This window comes from Triturus cristatus, chromosome 10, assembly GCF_964204655.1.
Source record: "Triturus cristatus chromosome 10, aTriCri1.1, whole genome shotgun sequence".
NCBI classification, from domain to species: domain Eukaryota; kingdom Metazoa; phylum Chordata; class Amphibia; order Caudata; family Salamandridae; genus Triturus; species Triturus cristatus.
This window is the reverse complement of record NC_140593.1, coordinates 258,283,263-258,308,286: the sequence shown is the minus strand read 5'-3', so window position 1 is coordinate 258,308,286 and position 25,024 is coordinate 258,283,263. Positions and strand designations below refer to the sequence as shown.

General features: G+C 41.4%; 1 protein-coding gene across 1 annotated transcript in view; it reads right to left on the bottom strand.

The window, feature by feature from the left end:
• Positions 1 to 25,024, bottom strand: part of ABCB5 (ATP binding cassette subfamily B member 5) — an 837,677-nt gene that overhangs the window by 19,952 nt on the left and 792,701 nt on the right. The window contains exon 27 of the mRNA XM_085630938.1: positions 14,544 to 14,750. Within this exon, the coding sequence (XP_085487064.1) occupies positions 14,544 to 14,750 (207 nt within the window). The remainder of the gene's footprint in view (positions 1 to 14,543; positions 14,751 to 25,024) is intronic.

The window sequence follows — 25,024 nt, the reverse complement described above, 5'->3', positions numbered from 1 at the left end:
TTCTTTATTTGATTGTTACTGTTTGTCACTAATTTTTTAACAGAATAAACTTGGTTCCTCTCTAACTAGGAGGATCTTTTTGAAATCTAGTATTTTTAATAATTTTTTGCACTAGTATCCTCTGGTTAGGGTGGGCCTTAGCATGCCCATACCGCCGAGGTTCATTACACTTTGGTCCTGATGAAAGCCTGATAAACAATCACACATAGGCAGAAACATGTTGACCACACTTCTAGGGATGAAACTGAACAATTAATTTAGTTTCTTATCCCACACTATATTTTTATTCATGTCTGATTGGCACAACTAATAAAATATTTTTTTGACCCAGTCTAGACATTTTTAAATTCACTCTTCACCTTTCACAATTCACCTGTTACCAGCTCTTCTGTAATTCTGGTGTTGCAGCACACCAGGGTGGCATTCGGCCTCTCCTGGTGGGGCCCGATGATGAACCATGTCAACAACCAGGTTGGTGAGTGAGGGCTTTCTAAAAAACCTAATGGGTTTTTCTACATGCCTGTTCTTCGTTTGAGAAAAGGAACACTCTTCTGTTGATTTAACTCTGGTGGTGGAGTGCCACAGCGACACCCATTGCACGCCCCTTTCACACAAAGTGATGAGCGTATAAGGGCTGTATTTACAAGGCGGCATCAAGCCACAAAACATAGCTTAATGCTGCTTTCTAAATACAGTAAAAGACATAGGGCCACCAGATTGCCACTAAAAGTGATGTTCTGGTGGCGCTATCCCCATGAATATGTACCCCAATGTATCCATAGGAATGGGGATCCTTTTAGGAAAAGTTTTCAATGCAACTGATGGAGCGGAAATCTCATTTCAATTGTAGGGGTGCGTCATAATTATATGTAGAGCGCATCTGCATATAATCTTGCAATTATATTAACATGAGGTGTTAGAATTGAGAAACGCAGTTACGTGACATGTTTAGGTTATTGACAAGTAGCATGGAGAATTGACTTACAAAATTAATGTAAGTAGCAGAAAATGTTAACGTGAAAAACTTGTAATGTGAAACTGACAACATTCATATACTAAATGTGTTTAACAATAATATTTTTATAATGTGCTAGATGTGTTTGTTAAACGCCATAGGGTTATGCAAATCTGTAATGCTTACAGCAACATGTTCCTATGTTAACATAGGCCTGAAATGCAAGTTCCTGACAACTCTCACTTTAGAATTAATAGTTGAATTTCATGTGCACTGTAGAAACTGTTCATTCACAAGTTTGTATTGCAGGTGGAGAAGCATTAATTAGGAGAGAAGAAGTTGCAGTTACATGGTTTGGAGATGATAAAGATGGAGACTGATTCACATGAGAGAAGGCATGGGAACCAAGGGCTAATTGTCACAAGAGATGTAGATGGAAAACATTGTGGAAAAGTACACGCATGACTGTGCCCATTGTGAACTTTGTGCACTCTGTGCATTATTTGAATTCTACCTGTGGTAATTGATTGTTGGTATTAGGGGAAGTGCCCACTTCGTTCTTGTCTTTGGAGAGAGAGCATCTCAGAATGAGCTCTTTCTTTTGTGATAGTGGCTTTATGCTACTTGACCCATTGTTGGTGGAGAGGCTTCTTAGGAAGACTCCACTCACTGACACCTTTCCTTTCCATTGAAAAAGCTTAAGTAGGGATGTCACCTAAGTGCTAGATTAGGGATAGAACAAATTATTTTTACCCCTCAACCCTTGATGCTGGGGAATTTGGACTCATGCTTCTTGATTCTCTGCATCCACTTCTTGAATTAATAGTCTTGTTCATGTTGCACCATTTAAATTGGATGTTTAGATTTGGCTTCATGCTAAATTCTTTGAATTTTTATACTCTTGTGTTGTGGTGTCTCTATATCCAGTTATTCTTGGCTTTGTAACAAACTAATTAGCGCTGGGATGCCTGCGGGTAGCCTTGCGCTTTATAAATCCCTTAAACTTAAATTTAAACTAACCCTATATAGTTGTCCGCAAATTATGCATCCAGTGAAGTTTTCTCTCCTTTACGATTTCATGCTGTGCAAAATAACCAACGGATTGTGTCCATAGAAAAGGTTTAGATCTAATGGTTCCGGCCCATGCAGTTGGTAGCAAAGTAGAATAGTTCACAGATGTAGTAAGGGGAGAATCTAAAAGTAATCTAGAGTAGGTGGAACCTAGAACCCCAATGCCCCGAACTAGAGCCCAATGACAGAGAACAGAAGGGGATGGAAACTGGAAGAGACTGACTGAGTTTGATAGTGCATCGAAATCAGCAGCGGATGGAGGATTGAGAATAAATAGTATGTATGATTGCGGGAATGATTTGATTGTGTGATGTCTTGAGGAGTTGAACTAAGAGTCCAGTGAATGTGGTTTCGGGTCTGACATGGACCAAAAATAGAGATTTGAGTTGCAGGTCCCAAAGTAACCAAAGATCCCTAGATATCAAATGCTGTAGAAGACACCAAGACTGTGATTATCTGACCCATGAATTGAGAAGTTGTCTTGATACATCATCGTCAGTTACACCGAGGATAGGGAACTGTGTGTGAATGAGACATATGGGAATAGTCTAGTGAACCCTGTATACAGGGGTTAATTATACTGATTTGGTTCATCCACGCTGGTTGAGCGTTACTGTGTGTGAAGGTTCTTGAGAGGCTGAATTTTATTGATCTTTTAGAGTGACTGATAATTACGGATTTAAGATGATTGTGTGAGTAAATGTGTATGGAGAAATGTGAAGGAGGGTGAGCCACTGCGATGAGTGAGAGTGACACTGGGTTGTGCCGTGATGCGATAGGCCGGTTGGTGTAACACCGTGCTGGGATTGGTTGGTACTCATTGGGAAGTCTGTGGTTGAAAAGGATTGTGCCGCCGTAATCAATTGAACAAAATTTGCAATTTCTGAGACCAGGCATTGCTTTAGGATCTTATGAATGTTTTCTGGGGTGATGGAGTTGTTACTCGAGTGGGAGAAGATGCGGCACCCGATTATACACCAGCACACTACATGGAACTAAAGTTGGGCTTCACATTATATTTTGGCTCCAAAATTGGCACAAGATCACTGAAAAGTAGGGTGAATTGTCATTTCCACACTTTGGCACATTCAGGATAGTGGTTTTGTATCAGCTCAGGGGAATGATTATTGCGATGCGACCCTTGCCTTTACCCACTCAATTTGAGGCTTTAAATGCATGAATGCATGCAGCTCATGCTAAGCAAAGACAGATATATCAAGGGAGGATGAAGAAAACTATGAAGGCATATCAGGATGCACAGTGGGACTCAAAGCTTAAGAGGTCAGGAGTGGATACCATTGAGGGATAGAGGTTGTACCTAGAGCTGATAGGAGATGGAGGACCATAGGATAGGATCAGAAGGGCAAATGGGAGTGACAGTAGTGATAATGAAGACAGCTTGTTGGATGGGTTAGTCGCTGAGCGTCCTCGACCTTACAGTCCATAAATGGGTGATTTAGAGTCTTGGTTAAGGGATCATAATAACAGCAAGGGGTGCCAGAATAGTAAGTCGAGACAGTGCACCATCAAGGCTGCAATAAGCTAGTGCATGTGGTCAGGATGAATTAGAGGAAATCCTCAGTGGGAGTCTACCTTAAGACCAAATAGAAATGCATGAACCAGATGACTTGCTGTTTATGGCTAAGGATGTCATGATAAGTTGTAAGAGTTGGCTCATAGGTATGGAGTATATTTATCCCAGACAAAGTCATTGCAGGGAAATCACAGGCTTACTTACAGTGACACAGAGTTAGAGGAAAAAAGAGCGACTGGATTGAGGACACACATTCGGGAACAAGTAATGGGAATAAGGGCTTGTAGAATGCTGGAAAATGGGAAGAGAGGTGGTCAAAGAAGAAGAGCATAAGAAAGGTGACAGGAGATACACCACCCCCTGGAGTGGGAATGCAAGGAGTACAGGTATTCCCATTACAGGAAGTGCCTAGTGGAGGGTATGTGCATTTACCTGGAGCCAATGTGACATTGCTGCATTCAGAAGTGATTTTTACAGATTAAGAGACAAACCTGCTTAGTGGCATAAAAATGTCGATCACTTTGTGAAGTTCTCCAAAGTGTTGTGGATTGATTTAAGCACCTTGCTTGAAATTGTGGTTCCTAGTGATCTATGTTCCGCCAGTAAGATAGCTGTTGAGTGGCCTACAGCTGAACCAGAGAGGTATTTATTAACTCATGGTCTTTCGCCGAGGGTCATGAAGAAGTACGCTCAGGTGATCACATGGTTGCAGTCCAAAATAGCCCATTAGGACATTGATTGTGTTAAGATAGATCGACCTACCCAGGAGCTTAAAGAGTCAGTATTAGCTTTTTTATGAAAGGCTGTTACAAGCTTTCAAGCAGTACAGCAGTACATATATACTCGACCCCAAAGACATGGGACATTTTGTGTCCAAATTTGTGACTGGACTAAGGCCAGAGATCAGCCACGTGATCAAACAGCACCTAATCTGTTGGCAAAACAAATACTTAGACAAATCTTACTGGATGCCAGGTATTGCTGTGATGAGGTGGAATCGAAACACAGGAGGATATAGGAGGCATGGATGTTAGTCTAAATGCGTAATGCTCAAAATGGAGAGTAGGCACAGGGAATGATGGGAACTGTAACTCATGGTCAGGGAAAAACACCTGGAGGTGTACAAGTGCAATCAATTGTGGGGTTGATGGGCCAGGGAAGAGGGATAGGTATACCTATAGATCCGAAGGCAGAGATAGATGTTGCGACCCTGAAAAAGACTACTGCCTGTAATTTTTGTCACAAAATCGGACATTGGAAGTGCGAGTGTTACCTTAATCCTGCGAATCAGAAGCAAGGAGAAGAACACATACAGGTGGCAGATGGGGTAAATCATTTACCAATAGTGACCATTACGAGATCATTTAATATGGGAGGGAATCCAAACCAGATACTACAGGTGCCTCAAGCTCCAAGAATTTCACTGGGTAATAGAACGTTCCATCAGATTCCCTTAATGGAAGCCCTAGATTTGATCTGGACCTATCCTTATGATGGTGCTGATGGTGCCTGAGGAGGGAGGAAGACCGCTCTTGGAGCAGTCATAGAGGTAGTCCAGAGAGGATCATACGTAGAAGCAGACGTAGATGGTCATCTAATTACATTCTTGATTGATACTGGTGCTACCTGTTCTACTGTAAGATCTGCAGTAACCTCTTTAAAACCGATACAAGTTATAGGAGTTTCTAACAAAAGAATGACAAACCCTTTGACGGAAAAGGTCCAGGTAAAAATTGGAACCTTTCAGGATCACCATCAGGTTGTGGTGTGTGATTGGAGTCTAGTGTGTTAGCTAGGGTGTAACTTGTTGTGAAAATTGAACTGTACTATCTATTGCACACCAAAGGGAATTGAATTGCAGACTAATGAGGAGGACATTTGTTATCTCCTGGTTATTTACTTAAGTGTATCCCAGTTTACCTTTCTCCCTGCTGCTCAGCCAGTGTAAGTGATGAGAGCGGAACGTTGGAGTAACAGTGTTGCTTGGAATATTTGGGTGCTTGTGTGCGTGAGGTGTGACAGTTGAAAGATGGGCAGAGCAGAAGGCAGGCTACTCCTGGTGGAGCTGAAGAGCAGATGTACATGGAAACCAACTTATTGTACTAGAATGCCATCCTGCAACTTGATCTTAATAAAGACATACTTATAATACAACTCAGCTATGTCTGGTAAGATACATAAATTTGCGGCGATCTGGACCCAGACCCATGCTTATTACTGGATTTAAAGAAACTGTCTATGGTATGGATATAGAGAAACTAAGGAAACCTACATAAATGAAGAATAAAGCATCTACTATGAAGCACCAGGCATGCCAGCACCAAAGTGTCCTTGTCAGTGGACAGTCCCAGCCTGGATATGCTTCATTGGTCTTCTACTTTTTAATCAAGTACAGGTGGATAACCGATATGAGCCTGAGCCCTGCCACATCTTAACTTTGGTACATTTGACTTTATTTGGATATTTGACAACAAGTTTTGACTCAAATGGTTTTGGTGGAGTTTATAAGTTTACATGGTTTAAAACTATGGCATCAATAAGCTGCTCAGTCATCTTAATGTGTGCGCTGGAAGGGAGATTGCTGCACACTGCATCTTCGTCCTTTTGGAATCAGCCTTGCAGCGTTGGATCTGAGGAAAGTGTTGCTTTCGGATGTGATTTTGCTGAAAGGTATTGTGGCATGCTGCGCTATGATGTCTTCGCATTGTGTGTTTCCACTTCTGGGGAATGCGCAGTGTTTCATGTGGAGCCTGGTTGTGGTGCCGGCGACAAGGGTGGTACTCTTGCGCTGAGAACATTTTACTGGGGTCTACTTCTAAGGCATAGAGAAACTGTGGTAAAACAGCCATGCTACAGGCGGCGTGTGTGGGAACTTTTTTTTAGTGAGGTAACAATGGCAGTTCACCACTGCGGTGCATTTTCAAATGGTGGCATGAGTCTAGTAATGCACACGCACTCACCTTCACCTTGTGTTGCCACGAGTCTCTTGATCGACGTCGTGGTTTCTATGCAGCTCCCCTAGCTGCTTTGGGATGGTTTGCTGCACGGACGTGTGTTGAGCCATCTGGCGCAGCGCCATCGAGGCTGCATGCAATCACAGAGGCTACGAAATGTCCTGTGGAGTCTAGCTTGCATCGGATTTCTTTCGGCCAACTGCAATATGTACCATATAAGAGTTACAGAAATGTGAACGAGACCGAGCTCGTTCCACGATCCCGGTGTGTTGCTCCACTCCACTTCACTCTGAAAATAGGGAACTATTTGGCAAAGCTCCGTTGTCTGGTGGTCAGTTTGTTTTTAACAAAGCTTGACAGTTGATTTGCATACGGGAATAAACAACGCAATGACACCCATCTCAGGCAAATGTATTAGTATGCTGCATGTAATTCCTGTGGGGTCCTCAGACATCTTCATGCAAGCTCGAAGTAATGAAGGTTGACATTGCTCTGGGGCATTCATTTAGGGTTCACCACTCATCTGGACATGAAATGCGATGCCTGGAAGTCAGGGCAGAGAACACGCTTTGAAAATGTTTTATTCTGTTTGTCACAAAGATTTTTCTAGCGTTAATGTAACTAGTGTGTTTCCTGTTTAGCAGTACTTTGTTTGTGGGGCCTGTTAACGTTACCCATTTCTTTCTTGTGCGCACAGTTCTAGTGCTCCTATTTGTCTAATATTGGTTAAACTACGATGCGAATATGACACCTTACACAGTATACACTCTATATCTTTATGTTGTAGTATACATATCCCGTACAAGTGGGTTTAGTTTAGGGGTTGTTCTGGCCCCAGTTGTACAATTGGCAATAGATTTAGGTTACACTACTACATTGAATGTTATTTCCCTTACATGTGGGATTGCATTATGGGTTTAAGTTGCTCATTTACTTTGGAAGCTCAGGTACCCTTAAATGAGGGAGGTTCTAGTCTCTTGGTGGTCAGTTTCCCACCTTTCTGTTTCGTAGTTACATTACTTTACATGTAGAATCTGTTAACGGTGGAAGTCGCCATGCGCTACATGTCTTGTCTATACGGTGTGTAAGTCACCTTACGCTGCACGTATACTTTCACTTGTTAAACGGTGTGTAAGTCACCTGATGCTGCACGTTTGTTTTACTTTGTGCATAAGTTGCCCTGTGCTGCACGTCTTGTTCACTGGTTCAATGGGTGTCAGTCCCATTTACACGTGTTACATTAAGATCCTTACTCAGGGTATGTCTTTATGGGTCATGGTCCCATATACATGGTTAAAGTTAAAAACCGTTACAGGAGAGATGATTTTATGGGTTACAGTCCCAGGTGTTTGACCCTTACATGAGGGTTGTCAAGATGGGTTTTTAGTCCCATCTTCACAACGTACGTTATTTTCCTTATGTGAGGAATCCATTTTACACTTTTTGTCTCGGGGTGTGTAGCACCCATTGCTACACGTTACAAACTGTTTTTAAATAGTTTTTATGGAGGATTATGGGTGATATTGTCAATTTATTTGATATTGATTCTCAATTAATTAATCATCCTCTCTCGTTACTTAATTGTTTAGACTCTCTCAAGATGTTGTATTTCACTTTGCATCCCTGAGTTTTGAACTATTGTCTGTATATGTTCTTTCTAGTGTATAGTTCCCCCATGTAGTATTGTTATTTTCATTTTTCAGTTATAAGGAGGGGGATATGTTATATCCTAGTGATTTACTTATGTGTATCCCAGTTTTTCTATCTCCCTGCTGCTCTGCCATTGTGAGTGTTGAGTGGAATGTTGGAGTGACAGTGATGCTTGGACTGTTTGGGTGCCTGTGTGGGTGAGGTATGACAGTTGGAAGATGGGCTGAGCAGCAGGCAGGCTGCTCCTGGTGGGGCTGAAGAGCAGATGTAAATGGAAACCAACTTATTGTACTAGAATGCTATTGTGCAATTTAATATTAATAAAGAAACACTTATAATACAACTCGGCTATATCTGGTAAGATACAACAACATTGCTTTCACATTGGCTAACCAGAATCTTTGTACTGCCATGCTTCCTTTGCTGACAGTGGAGGACATGCCTCTGGATCTTAGAGACATTGTTTCTTCAGTGGAGTAGGGCTTCTCATGGGAAGAGATTGGACTGGTTTGAGGAGTCGAGCCAGTTCGCATACAGGTCAACCTGACCCCAGAACAGTGGCAGGGATTGCACATGTAATTGGATCCATGATTGCACAGGGCATCCTAAATGAAATCATGGGGAAGTCTGTGGAATTCTCCTATTATGAAATTGCTGAAGCTGAGTGGGAAATATTGCATTGTCCAGGACCGTAGGAAGATCAACGGCATAGTGATTCCATGTTGTCCAGTGGTACCGAATCTATCTGTCATCCTATTTCAGATTGCTTGCAAAGCTGAATGGTTCACGTAATTGACCTCTGCCAGGCATTTTTATCCATTCCATTGTACGACAAAAGCCAATTTTTATATTCTTTCTGTCTGGAGAATCATGGCTTAATGTGGTGTCATATCCCTCAAGGGTACATTGAAACTCCATCCATATTCCATCAGGTCTTGAAAAAGAATGTTGAGAGTCTGCTTCTGCCCTGAAACTTAGTGTTGGTCCGATATATCGATGTACTTCTCATCACGTCCAAGACGAGAGATGCTTGCATGGAGGATACCATTGCCTTACTGAATCATCTGGCTGACAATGGGCATAAGGTGTCTCCTAGTAAGCTTCCGTACTGTCTGAATGAAGTACAGTACTTGGGCCATTGAATTGAAAAGTGCAAAAGAAAGGTGTCACAGAAGTGATCATGAAAACAAATCTGCCAAGTACCCAGAAACAGGTCACAATATTCTTGGGAATGGTTGGCTATAACAAATTCTTCCCTGATGGCAAAACCTTTCCAAATGCTGACTCACAAGGATGTGTGTGATCAGATACCTTGGGATAACGATTGTCTACTTCCCTTCCTGGAGTTGAGAGAGTGCCTGTGTTGCGCTCCAGCTTTAGGAATGCCTGATTACAACAAAGCGTTTTCTCTGTTCTGCCATGAGCTGGAAGGTTGTGCTCAATCTGTACTCACCCAGACACATGGAGATGCCTGTAGACCAGTGGCCTATTTCTCAGCTACTCTAGATCCTGTAGCTTCAGCATTACCCGGATGTCTCAAATTCGTTGCTGTAGCAGGTGTCAGCATTGAACGATGTGAAAACATTGTGATGGGTCATCCTTTTACCCTATATGTACCACACTCATTTGCCCTTTTGATGACGAGAACCAAAACACAGCATTTGACAAATAACAGGCTGACAAGGTATGAACTGGTGCTTCTTGCTGCTGAAAATGCTACTCTGAAGCAGTGTCCTAAGTTAAATCCTGCTACCTTATTACCTATTCCAATAGCTTATGGGGAAGAATGTGAAGACTATGACTGTCTGGATGTCACTGAGTTTTGCATGAAACTAAGACCTGACATTGTTGATGAGCCATTGTCTGATCCTGATCAAGTCATTATTGTTTATGGTTCATGCATAAGAGACAATGAAGGAAATTTGGGAGAAGCGTTTGCTGTCTGTACCATCTCTGGATGGGGAAAGCTGCTTGGTTACAGGGAGTACACTCCGCACAAGTGGCCAAAGTCATTGCCTTGATCCGTGCATGCCTCGTTTTGGAAAGAATTCTAGTCACAGTCTATACAGATAGCCAGTATGGTTTAGGGGTGGTTCATGATTTTGGACAGCTATGGTCTCAGAGAGGGTTCCTAACATCATCTGGGTCCCCGATATGAAATGGGGAGTATGTGAGACAACTGTTGGAAGCTTTGCAATTGCAAAGAGAGGTGGCTGTCCTTAAATGCACAGCCCATGGAAGGGGAAATGATTTTGTTACTGTTGGAAATAGGTACACTGATGAAGTTGCACGCTACTGTGGTTTTCATGCATGTGTTTTCAATGAGGAATATACTGGTGAGAGTACAGAGAACACTGAACTCAACATGATGCCACAGCCGCCGGCACATTGGATGAATTGAGGTATTTGCAAATGGAGGCCACAGAGGAGGAAAAAGCAGTTTGAATCAGAACAGGTTGTGAGAAGGGGAAGGGTGACAAAAGGGAGTCAGCTGATGGCAGGGCGGTATTACTGGATTGTTTGTTACATCCAATGGTGAGGCAGATTCAAGGAGCAACTCATATAGGAAGGGATGCAATGGTGAACTTGTTCAGACAGACTTGGTTCAATCCAGGGTTTCGGGTGTTTGCGGAAGCTGTGTGTCATTGGTGTGTGCTGCGAAGAAGACTGTTGATGCCTTGAGCCACATTGGCAGATCAGGGGTTACCTTTAATCAAATCCAAATGGATTTTGTTGAGATGCCTCTGTGTAATGAATTGAGATATATTCTGGTTATTGTGTGCATATTTTCTCAATGGGTCAAAGCCTACCCAAGTAGGAGATGTGACAGCCTCACAGTAGCTAAGTTGTTGGTGAGGGAACTCAACCCTTGATTCAGATTTCCAACTACATTAGAGTTGGATAGAGGAACACAATTCCACAATGAAGTTATGAAGTTGCTGTGCATCACCTTGAATGCAGCTCAAAGACTGCGTTGTAGCTACAGGCCATAGGCGTCAGGAATAGTGGAGCAGGTCAACAGTACCTTGAAATCGAGGCTTGCCAAATTGTGTGCTTTGATATCTATGAAATGGCCTGATGCTTTACCTTTAGTGCTAATGAGTCTGCACATCATTCCTGACCGGAGGACTGCGTTGTCACCCCATGAGATACTTTTGGGAAGAGCAATGTGTTTGCCTGCTGTGCCTGCTACAACATTAGTGAACATCGCTGATGATTTGGTACTTGAGTACTGTAAAGGATTGGCTGCGGTGTCTGTTCTGTGTCCCATCAGGTTGAAGCAGCGACTGCAAAGATCTCAAAGGATCTCTGGCACAACCTATACCTTGGAAATTGGGTTCTCATCAGAAAGCACATGAAAAAACTGTCTTGATTCTTGTTGGCGTGGGCCACATCAAGTGATACTGGTGACTACAACTGCTGTGAAGTGTGACGGAGTACCGAATTGGGTTAATGCCTCTCACACCCAACAAGTTTTTGGTCCCGCTGAAGAAACAGCTCCTCTCCCAGAAGAACACCCAGCCATGACCGAGGGATCACGGGAAGGGACAAACCAAGCTGCATATGTACATGAAGAGGCTGGATGCACACTAAGTCTATCTGAGGGGGGTCAAGCTACACAAGACTTTGATATAGACTCTGAGTGAGACGGTAACATTGCGAATGACAGAGTCTGACTCAGTGGAAGAGACAGGTGTGACACGTGGTTGTGTGCAGTTGAGGATCAAACATGCTGCAGGTGAGACCTGGCCTGTGAGGCAGTGAAGAAGGAACCTGGGACTTGCAGCTGAAATAGAACTTGCACCAATAAGTGAGTCTGCCGAGTCCGATCTAAGTGAGACCCAACAAAACACAGAAAGGGAAAGAAGATCCAGGAGAGCTCCAGTGCTGTGTCAGAGATATTCCTCTCCTGAGTGGACCTATCTCGTTGCAAATGCCAGGGGAGCAAGGTCTGAGGATTAGGTGCTGATTGTCAAGATCTTGCTGAGAGTTCCTGGGACTGAAGCAAATGCTCTTCTGTTGTTAACTGTTCCTTTTCCACCAAGGCTAAGTGGCTCCCTCTGATTTTGGAAGACATTGAATTTCCAAGCTTCGGAGCACCACAGTCTCCTCAAGAGATGGCAGCACTGAGAGCTGAACTGTTACAAAGTGTTATTGAGGAGATTGTCACTGACCTAGTAAGAGATGTAAATTGAACTTTGATTGTAAATAATTGGCCTGAAGAAGATAACCTAGGCCCCAGTGGAAGAAGAAAGAGGGCAAGGGAGGTCTTCCAAGATGTGTAAATACTGTAAAGCAGAGGCTGTTGAAACAAACTTTCCAAGACTTCAAAAAGAAGTAGCTCGAGAACGTTGTCACATGTGGAGACACATAGAGACTCCGCTTGTTCATCCTCTTTTGAACAGTGACTTGAGCTACTCTAAAAACACTGAGAAATGTGCAAAAATACAAAAGGGGAAAAAAATTGCATTGTGAATAGCTGTAATATGCTCCTCACTGGTAGTTATAACAACACTACAGTCCATGCAATACGTGGCCATTCTTGAAAACTCTGGAGCCATTTCTGCTGCAGTAGTCTGCACCTTTGAAGATACTTTTTGGCAGGGAATTGTTATTGCTGGTGCCATTTATGTAAATGGACCTCCAGCCCTCCCTCTACTTGATTGCCAGTTAGAGATGTTTTCTATGTTAGGATTTAAGATGATCAACCATGGACGTTATCCCACATGAAAATGTTGTATTCATCTCTCAAGAGTGGATCTTTTCACAGAGTGTGCATTGTATTAGTTTTGGAGCGGTCTTTGATTCCTGTTGGGTTTAGGTACAAATGGGAAATTTTATGGGTGTTTGATGGTTATGTTCTATTCGCAAGTTATTTTTTTTATTGGTTTTGTTCAATGTGTTGTTAAAATAAAGTTAAACAATTATGTTACTAAACAGATATACTCAAACTTTGTGTAAAATATGTTTAAATATCTTGTTTATATTTTGTCATTTGTATTTTTGACTACTGATGTCACTGTAACCTTCGGTGATGCTGTGAAGAAGAAAAATGCATTTTTGATGTAGTTATTGCGACATATGTATACAAAGGGGAAAGTTAAATTAGTATCTTGCTAAATATCTACACTGAAACTTTATGCAAAATATGGCTATATATGTGTTTTACAATTTGTCAAAAACACCCAGTATCCGAAGTGTGTTCTTGGCAATGACACTCAAAGAATCATACAGTCACTACCTGTGTATTCATTAAGGAGGTCCTTTCTCCACTACTCTGCAAACACACCTCCTGGCATAGTACAAGTTGGTGAATGAAGCCCCCTTGGCTATTGAGAGTCGCTGGGGCCAAATACCCCCTTTGTTACCTCCAGGAAGTCCCACACAGTCAGTTTGCTAAGAGGTTTTTGGAGACCATGCCCCCTTTCTGCAGCACTCTGCAAACCCATCTCCTGGAAAACTACCAGTTGGGGAATAAAGTTTAAAAGGACATTATTGTTCGGCTCAGGTTTCACGTGGAAAAAAACAGAGAAATTTAGCAGTTCCAGTTACCTGAGCTAGTTTTAACTTATGCCGCTGCAATGCACTGCTTATGACTTCACATGGTACATCTATCATGACATAGTCAGTGACATCACTGATAACATCACTGATGGCATCTCAAATGACATCACGGATTACATCACTGATGACATCATCCACAAAATCACTAACACCCCCACTCACACCCCATAGAACCTTTCATGAGCTACTCCCACGTAACCATTCATAAACCCATTCACAGATCCTTACAAGAACTTACACAACCACTCTCTGATTTATAGATCTACACACACATCCACTCCCTTGCCCATGCAGCCACTCATACACCCACTCATTCACTAATACAGCCACTGGCATATCCACTCATACACCCATACAGCACTCACACACTGTCAGTCACCCATAGAGATACTCACACACCTACTCACTCACCCATACAGTCAATCACACAGCCACTTACTTACCCTTACACTCATGCACCCACTGAATTATTCATACACGCATTCATATTAATTGGTATATCTATTTAACACTCAAACTTTTTTTTTTTAACTCACAATCACTGGATGATGTCATCAGTGTTGTAAGTGGTGATGTTATGAGTAATATCATCATTGATGTTGTTTGTGATGTCATCAATACTGGGGGGGGGGGGGGTACCAGATATGGTTTGTGGAGCAAAACGTAACCAATAAATTCCAGTGTGTTCATGCATTTGGGACAGAACCATAACTCAGTTTTTGAGCGAAATATATATATGTATATATCAAACATATTAAACATACTATTCATTTATTGCTACAAACAGAATGTTTAATAAAAAGGATATTTTTACCTCAGGAAGGGTTTCAATAAAATCATGAATATTCGCGGCTTTGGCTGCCTCTTCAATCTCCTCCTCACTAACAATTCTGCTGTTGTCACCGTACTGAATATTTTCAGCAATGCTGCAGTCAAATAGGACAGGCTCTTGAGATACAATACCCAACTGGGACCTGAACCACTGCACATTCAAGGATTTTGTATCAATTCCATCTGCAAGCTGCATGGATAAAAGCACAAGTGTGTTTTATGCAAACCGTATTTTGAAAGAAACACAAGTAGTGTAATAAAATAAATGAATGGTGATTAAACACGAAAGGAGAAATATTGCATTCAGATTCATCCCAGAGTACATCTTCATATTTACTTTACTACTTTGAGAAAGAAAACATTCATGAACAATAGAAGAAAAAGCAAAAGTACATTTTGATTAGTGTACTTAAATTAGTCAATTAATGTGCACTTTTCCCCTTATTTAAGAAAAGGGATTTGATTCACAAAGAAGTCAGATATTTGGATATATATATTAACTCTTTTGTTTGAAGCATATTTTTGGCTTTTTGGAATTCACAAAATATTCTATCTGTATTCCTGGAAAGCCGGGACTGTTGACACTTTCATCGAGAGCTCGCACACTAAAACATGTATGCATTAGGAAATGTAGCAAATGCACATCTCCTAGGGGCAGATTTACAAGCCCCTTGCGCCACTTTTGCATCACTTTTTCCATGTTAAAAGTGACGCAAAAGTGGCGCAAGGGGCTTGTAAATCTGCCCCCTAGTGTGTAAATGTGACGCATCAGTGCATATTCCAACTTGAGATTCTCTCCATATCAAAATAATGTTCCAGTGTCTCTTCACACCCATGCCTTTTTCGCTGCTTCATGGATATTTTCACCCTTAAAAATAGATTTCATCCTTCTGCAAACCAATAGTACATCACTGACTAAAGGTTTGCAAACACCCAATGCATCTGGTTTGATGAGCATTTTTTACCATATTTTGCATTTTCTCTAATGCTGGAATGACCACAGTGTACTTAATATGATATTAGTATATGATGCTATTTACTCACACAGAAGCTTGATTGCAGCATACCAGTGTTAGTTTATGAGGGAAAATTCATGTTTTCCAAATTACTAAGCTGAATGTTCACTCATAAGTTAAGATATTTACTAGGTCAGACTTAGGCCCACAAATAGCTTTCAAGTGTGCCCTTGCCATCCTCCTTCCATCGAGGACAGCAATAGTGGTGGATTCCCTCCGCAGAAATCAGTTTGCATTATTATACTAGGAATGCCAAATGGGGTAGATAATGGCTTTATTTGATTAATCACTTTGTCAGGTGATAACCCTAGGGGTAGTAATGCATTAAGAACCTAAATAAATACTCTCTGAAAAACAGATTTCACTCGAGCAGTACATAATACTGCTGATCAAAAATATACTTTGATTCCTGCTACAGAAAAAAAGGGCTCCGACGCATAAATCATTAGACCTTCGCTACCTTGGTTTTATTGATCATGTATATATTATGGATTGTATCCAATTTAGCACCAGCTCAAAGTTCACTTTTATTTTGGTTGTTGACATGCTATCATTATGTGTTTATGTTTGTGTTTAATTTTTCATATACTGAGGATTGATATTGATAGTAATAGCTTTAATTTTCAACATAGTGTACTAATTGTGGTATTGCAGTGGAAACCTTTGCTTTGATTTATTTAGTTGTAATATGTTGTCGGTAAGAAATTAAGTTATTACTTGCAAAGGATGTGTGTCCTTTACAAGTAATGAGTTGGCGCTTTCTCTTTATTGGGAACCAAGGACCCCATTGTAGCACTTGTAGTAGAGCAGTCCAAGGTCTACTAAGGTGAGGTGGTCTGGGCTAATACCCCAGCTCGCTGCTACACAAAAACAACACTCAATAAATCATTGCTGAGTCTTATGAAAAGGAAAAGTACTTTATTACACATACTATGCTTTATTTAAAAACATATACAATCAGGTAGATCGAAATACCTTTGGTGACACCTTCAGGGAAGTTCACATCCTTCATCAAACCCTCCACCCATAATTATACCCCCTACCTGTACTAGATCCAATGTCACAATATAAAGGATTGTCATTAAAAATAAGGTAGGCCTCTGGCAGGGTGTCACCACATTAGTAAAAGCAGAACATGTTATAATAAGAAGTGTGTAAAATTTGCAATCTATTTTAGCACAAAATGTGACCTCACATCAGTTTAGGATGAATGTACACAAATTAACTGTCAACAACAGTTGCACACGTTCTGTTATTCTCATGTGAATTTTACAATTCATTGCTCCATTCACTGGTGTGTAATTACACGAAGTGAAGTAATTGCATAATTTCTGGAAATTTGCACAAATTGAAATCAATGGGGATACTGTTCCTTTTATTATAAAACTTGCATGGTCAATCATCAACATTGTTAATAAAAGATTATATGTCACAGAGTCTTATTTCTATTTGTATGCTGCTGCCATTGCAGTTTTAGGATCAACCACCATCAACAACCTTGCTGTCAATGACTCAGCTCCAGATTTAATTAGCAAGCGAATTTCTCTTGGACCATTCATGTAACCCCCTCGGATTTAGGGCAAATTATGGTGGGGCATCTTCTCGGGAGACTGCAGCAAACTCTGCAGCCCTCTACCATACTTATTTAATAACTTTGGGTGGCTCCTTAGTGGATCACCACAAAAGCTATTATGCAAATATTTTAGCCCTCATGTTATGCTCCACAGTTTAAGGCGTGAATAAATCAGCTCCCTTGCAATGAGTTTCTTTTTTTATAATATTGTGGCCTCATACTGCATTTTTTTTTCATTACCAGGTACCCGTGCCTACTCAGACACCTAGGTGTATATCCCATTTGTGGCTGCAGGGAGAGACCCAAGGCCTTCACAGACACTGCGGTTCCCCTGCACACCTTCACTCACCCATTGCAGGTTCCAGTAACACTCCCTGCCTCTCCCTACCCCTGCTTTGGGAGGGAGTAAGCTATCTCACTTAGACTGTTGCCCAGAATTGGGAGTAAGTTTTGCCAGTTCTGCCAGTGCACATGAGGCAATTTGCTTGTATGCCCTACCCCCGACACAGGCACAGGGCGTATAATGCATCCTGCACTGGATGGTGTTAAAGGACATCAGACTTTAAGGGCCAGGAGTAGTCGAGGGAGAGGGCCCACCACATTCCCCCTACCACCAAACCTGTAAATGAAGCAGATTGCTCCAGCTTGTGGGGTATTGGTTCTCTCAGGGAGAGTTTTAAGATTTTTGTACTCATTTTCCGCTCAGTCCCACCTGAGAACAATATTTCAGAGGCCTATTTCACCAGACCAATATGGCCAATTCCACTGATTTTGATCTATTGTTTGCTCTTGGGAACCAGTTCAGAGCCAGAAGAACATTTTCTTCAGTCCCCTGTGCTCCAAAGGTATTTGTGTTTGCTTGACTGTTGTTGCTCTCTTCACCTGACCTGTACTCTGCCTGGGCTCCTGATGTTCTCTGTAGCTTGGTGAGCATCTTCAGCAGCATCTCCTCAGTCTTCAACCTCCCTGCTGCATTCCCTAGGCCCCAGAGCTTTGCATGATTTGCAGGGCACCTGTGTGACAGCAACAGGGTCAGGGGCCAGTCCAAAGAAGTCCCAGGGACCCCTTTAGGGTCCCCCAGATAGTCTATTTCTCCTACTGTTTCTTAGAGGGCATTTAGAAGCCATTGCCACTGGCCCTGGAGAGCCTGGGTGCAATCAAAGCCCTTCAATCCATCTTCTCAGTGGGATAAGATGGCTTCTCCTTCCAGATGGGCATTCTTTTGCTGTCATCTCACCTGCTGTCCAGTGTCCTCTGAAGTGACTCTCCCTTGAGAAGTGGGGGTAGATTGTTTTGGAAGGTAGGCATCTCTACCTAATCAGGGATGTTATACCCAAACATGCCCCAACCCTCCTGCACAGCATTCTAATACATTTAACAATGGTGACTTCAAGTGGTCTATGAAAAGACACAGCTGCCTGATCATTTCCCACCAAATGTTCAAAAGGAAGCCCCTCCTGTGTTTGGCTCATGAGGTCTGTCTTTGATCCTTTGTTTTTATGGACCTTGGTTTGTACCAGCCAGGTGCAATGTGAAAAGTTCCCACAAGCAGATTTCTTCTCCACCCATTCCTTTCCCAGGAACTGGACCATGTACTGTTAATGGCTCTATTATATGGAGAGGCCTTTAATCCTCCTGCTGTCCAGAAGGGTACTTAACTTGGCCTAGTAGGGGGCACAAAGTCTTGGAATCCAATCTTTACTGAGCCCTGGAAATAAGACAACTCTAAAAGGGGGTAGAGTACAGGTATCATCAAAAGTGACAGTGGATATTCACTCAGTATACCTGCTTTCTAGGCGTTAGTATGGCGAACCATTGAAGTGTGCATATTTTACTCTAAGGTAAAATACAGTGAGCCCAAAATCCTTTCAGTAAGCACTACAGACTTACACTATAAATGCCTACTCACACTATAAAGCATAGACAAGGTCACCACCAATCCCTAAAGGGCCCCTCCATTAACAGGCTACTTTCAGACAAATATCGGACTGAGCTAGATGATATTCTTACACGCTCATCCCGCGCAATAACACACACACACACTTGTGCTCATATGTTTGTGCGTAAGCAGCCCAGAGTGTCTTACCCTAGCTGTGCAGCATCAGACACATTCTAAAACACAGACACTAGTGGTTGGCATTCTCATTTTCAGAGAACTTACAAAGAGTGAGACTCAGTTGGTGAGATTCCCTCAGTTTCAATCTGAAAACAGTTAGTCAGAAAGTAAAAAAATCAAAGGGCAATTAAATGGGCTGAATACATTTCCTACATTCTCCTTCCATTAAAGGCAGTAATCCCTTTAACAATTACATAATACATCATGGTTAAGGTTTGCTTTTTATGATGGTCATAACAAATAGATGAATATGAGAGCTTATTTCTTGACATTTTTGTGTGAGAAAAAACAAATGTTGAGCACATTTACTCTCAATTTCCTTTGGAGATGTGATAACTTAACATCCCATCACATTTCCATGATGGTTGCTCATAGTAGACAGCACAGTAACATCTGTGTATTAATACGTTTCTTGCTGATTTGTAATGTAAAAAAGGATTTACAGATATTCAACATCTCTCAGGAATTGCTTCAAGATACACTTACTCCCAGAAAGGTCTATGCAAAATCAAGCCCTCAGAATGGAGGTCAGTGTCTTCTTAAGGTATCTTCCATAAACACAAGCAAAATTTTATTTATGCTGTTGCAATCTTCTGTCACTGAGGCTGGCTCAACCACACTTCTGTGCCCGACTTCACCACTGCAAAACCTAAAGGATACAAGATCACCCACTGTGATCACATCACCAAATAGAGGGATCTCTATCAGACACAAGGAATCCATCCAATGTACCACCACAAATGATGACATCACCCCAGCAATGGAACACCTCAATTTCCAACTAAAAACAGATAGCAAAACCTCCATCAGAAGCACCCTTGCCGACAGTCCTCCAGGATCACAAACAGCTTTTGGCAACTTCATATGTGACTTCATTGCACCCCTCACCATAGACTTCAACAAATACATTTTCCTGACAACCTCAACTTCCATCTCGATGACCTGAATGACATCAACACTACCAACCCCTTAAACAGCATGAGCAACATCAGGCTCACCCAACTCGACCATGACCCAACGCACACATCAGGCATCATGCTAGACCCCATCTTCATCTCCAGCAACCAGATCAGCCACACCAACCTCACCTTGACCGACCACGCCATCTTCCACTTCCAGATCACCATCTCATGGACCTCCATCTCAAGTCTGCCCAATGCCCACTACCACAGCTGGAGTAAAGTCTCAATGTTTGCATGCATCAATACCCTCAACACCTCCAGTCCCATCTCTTCCAATAACCTAAACAAGATCAGAAACTTTTAGATTACCAAATGCACCAATAGGGTCGCTCCCATCAGTGACAACACCAACAGAAGATCCACCAAGCAGGCTAGCTGGTACACTGAACACCCCAGAACCACCAAATTACACTGTAATCAACTGAAAAAGACATGGTTTACGAGCAGGGACATGGCTGACAAGACCTCTTTCAAGACAGTCCTCAACCTCTACCGCAGACAGTTGATAGAATAGCTTCACATATTGAATCAAGCTCCAATAACAGCAAATAATACTTCAACATCATCAAATAATTCTCCAACCCCTCAGCTGTAACAAACAATATTTCTCCCTGACAGGAACTCTGTGACAACCCTGCATACATCTTCCATGACAAGAATGCCCACATCTACCGAAACTACAAACCCCAGCCCAAGGCCAGCAACTTCTTCAAGCAAACACCACAGACATCCAACTGACTGAATGGAGCCAGCTAGACCCACAAGACACTACCGCCATCATGAACTCTGTCTACTCAGGGGCCCCAACTGCCCTCACCAATATCTTCAACCAACATAAAGCCAGAATCAGCCACATAATCATCACCTTATTCAACACCTGTATAGCCATAGCCACATTCCCTGAGGACTGGAATCATGCAGAAGTCAATTCCCTCCTAAAGAAACCATCAGCGGACCGCAGCAGACTCATCAACCGACCTCCCTGCTCCCATTCCCGGCCAACGTATGAGGTAAATCAATGAACCAGCAACTTTTCTCAAATCTGGAATGGAACCGCCTACTCAACTCCTCTCAATTCATTTATGCAGCAAGGAAAGCACCGAGACAGCCCTCAAAGGAGCGACCATTGACATTTGAGCACTACTTGACTGAGGAGAGAATGCATCTCTGATCCTCCTAGACTTGTCAGCAGCCTTCGATATGGTCTCCCAGCACACACTCATCAAAAGACTGCACAACATAGGCATCCAAGGATCAACTCTCAGATGAATCACCTCCTTCCTCATCAAAACAAAGCAAAAAGTCTGCCTTCCCCCTTCACCTGCGAACCCAAGGAAATCATCTGTGAAGTACCCCAAGGATCTTCGCTCAGTCCCACCCTCTCCAACACTCAAATGACCCCTCTGGCTAGCATAGGTAACATTCTCTGACTCAACATCATATCCTACACCAATGACATGCAACTCATCTTCCTCCTCTCCCTCTCTGAAGACCAAATTCCACCACTGCATGACAGACATTGCCAGCTGGATGAAGAACAACTGCCTGAAGCTTAACACACACAAGACAGAGGTACTGATTTTCGGAAACAAAAGCTTCTCATGGGATGCATCTTGGTGGCCCTCAGAACTCAGACCTACTCTTACTCCCACTAACCATGCTAGGATGACAAGCCAACCATGACGACCCAGGTTAACTCCATCTCTTCCTCCTGCTTCGCCATCCTCTGCATGCTTTGCAAGATTTTCTAATGGCTACCCCAAATGTCAGGCACACCATCACCCAGGACCTCATCTCCAGCCAACTGGACTACGGCAATGCTCTCTGCATAGGAATAGCAGCTTACCTACCCTGATGACTACAGACCATACAGAACGCTACAACCATACTCATCCTGGATTTCCCTAGATGAATCCACATCACCCCCTACCTCTGGGTACACCACTGGCTCCCAGTACAGAAAAGATGGCAGTTCAAGCTCCTGGCCAACTTATACATGGCCCTACACAACTGCAACATGCCTACTTAAACCACCACCTGAACGTCCATCAGCCCACCCAACACCTCAGTCCTGCTTCTCTTTCTCTAACTGACCTCCTGCATCCAACATAGCAGATTCAGAGGTTGCTCCTTATCCTACCTAGCAGCAAAGGCATGGAACGAGCTACTGTTTCATCTACAGACCTTCCCATAACTTCCAGAGTTATTAAAGTCCCTGTAGACCTGGCTATTCGGCTAATCAACTGGACCCTGCCAGTACCTAATTGTTTGTTTGATTGAATCTTGCAGAGTTTCTCATAATTTGCATTACGATTATGTGCAATACATCAGATGACATCATTGTACCAAGTTAAATAATGAAGGTTTCAATCTGGTAAGTATCCCATTGTTAGAGCACAGAACAAGCAGCTTTTGTTTGTATCACATGCAGGATTCATTTAGAGTTAAAAAAGCACAAAATGCCGGAACAGCATTTTGCAGAATTATACAGAAAAGGTGTGCATATTACACAATATTGACAGAGCAAATGACCCAAGTTCCAGGCTTACTAACTTACTGACCATTAACATTGACAAAAAGAAAGCTTGCAAGGAGCAGAGGCATTGAGCAACTTTCTGGAACAGTGATGTGAACATGTCAGAATGTGAAATGTGAGTTCAGAATGGAAATGTGCAGAAAAAGTACAAAGGATGTATATATCATAATCAAAAGTTTGAATTAGCAACATTCCTTATGAGCGAGATAGTTGTCAGACGTCAATATTGGCATCATTTTGTATATGAGATTGACAGGGATTAGCCTGACAGTCACATTCTGGGAAAAACTGTATTTTCTATAGTGGTAAGTTATTAACACTCAAACAACAGTGGTGCAATTGTCTAGTATAGAAGAGGGAATTGAGCATACTTATGAAGTATAATCTAAGACAGAGGAGAGGACAAAGGCAAAAGAAATCAATCAACCTCTCAACTTATAACAAACCACACTCATGATTGATGAAAAACACTGATACACTGACCCTTTATAACATTTTCCCACTGCTTTTAAAGAAATGCTCTCACCCACGTGTTTTGGCATTCTTCATCATAGAGCATGGTTCACACATATTATATATTTGTATGTACAAAGGTGAAGCTCAGTCATTTGTTATTAGTTTTACAATATACTTTGGAATCTGGATAAAGAAAATTAAAACTTCTAAATAGGATACACACTAATATTCAAGGTATTTTTGGGACCCTTAAAAGTATTTTAAAAAAATAACAAGGTGGATGGTCTCAGGTTATATATCAGCCTGCCAACTCTTTGCATGTGTCAACATGTTTTTTGGGCTATTAATTCTTGCAAGGTATCTTTAACATGGGTTTGACCTAGGTCTGTTTGATGGACGCTTAAAAGAGTCCTGTTTCTATGCTAACTGTGTAGAGAATTGCATAGAAAAGAACCAAATGGTTAAACTGTTATCTGTAATGTTTTCAGAGTGGCACTGATCATAACGGGCACACTCATGATGTTGTTAGCAGAATCCTAGCATTAATTTCAATGCAGGTAAAAAATAAGGAGTCTTCAGAAGTTTGTCATTACATTTAAAAAACCATACATTCAAATTAGGGAAAATATTTTTTCACTTTTAAAGAGTAGAATGTTGTGCATTGTTATTTATTGAACGCACACTAATTTGGAATAGTATAAGGAGCATAGTACATCCTACAGTTGAGTTTTGACTACATGGTATGGGCCTTATGGTTGTCTGCCAAATTGTTGGACTGTTTTGATTTTAAGTATTTTCTCTTATACATAACGGAGCATTTTACTAGAATATGTTCTACGGATGCAACTATTTTTATGTCTGCATATTCTCTTCTGCAGTGAATTTTATTAAGGCTGTTAATTAGCACTTTTTAGTCTGACAAAATGTATAGAACAATATTTGTATTAAAAAATAGACTTTTTCAATATTTCTATACATTACTTTGTGATAATAATGCATAAAATTTATTTTCCTTTTGGTGGGAATTTATTTTGAAATTTTACCTATAGAAACATAATTGTATTTAATATGATTCCAATCAAGATTAATTTCACAACTGTTTTTTTTGTTTTTTATTATTTTTAAAATAAATATGTAAAATGTATTCCCATTTATATTTCATATAAAAATATCTTAGTATTTATTTTCACGGTATTAATATTTTATTTTCCCTCTTCTGTATTAAGGATATTTAGTAAATGTAGTGTATTTGAACTAACGTCTAACCATTTTTTTTTTCTGATAATAGAAGTATAAGGTATTTAATTGTAGTATAAATCTTCAAATTCATTTAGAAAAAACGTTGTTCTAGTGTAGAAAATTGACAAAGAGGGACTAAGAAGTGGATGAGAAGTGTAAGTTTTTAATGAAGGAAAAATATTTCAGCCGTGCTTTATATAGAAAAGGGATTACATCAACCAAAAGAGTAAGAAATCTGTTATATGATTGCAGAGGTCTACTCTTTTTGTTGACAGTGATATGTTCTAGTCAGAGTGTTCCATAAAGTCTTCAGAGGTAGTGATTAAAAGAGGAATGCATAATGATAGCCCCCTTGTGTTTGATAAAGTTCCGATTCTCCTATTACAATAGCTTGGAAAATTAACATTTTTCAACCTTTTATATATACATTTCTGGGCTTTCCACCTCCGTGAAAACTAGACACCCTCCTCATCCGCATCTCTCTTCATTCAACATGCAATGGAGTTGAATGTCAGAAATGCAAAGGAGGGAGATGTTGGCTGAAGACACACAATAGAGTGGAGGAA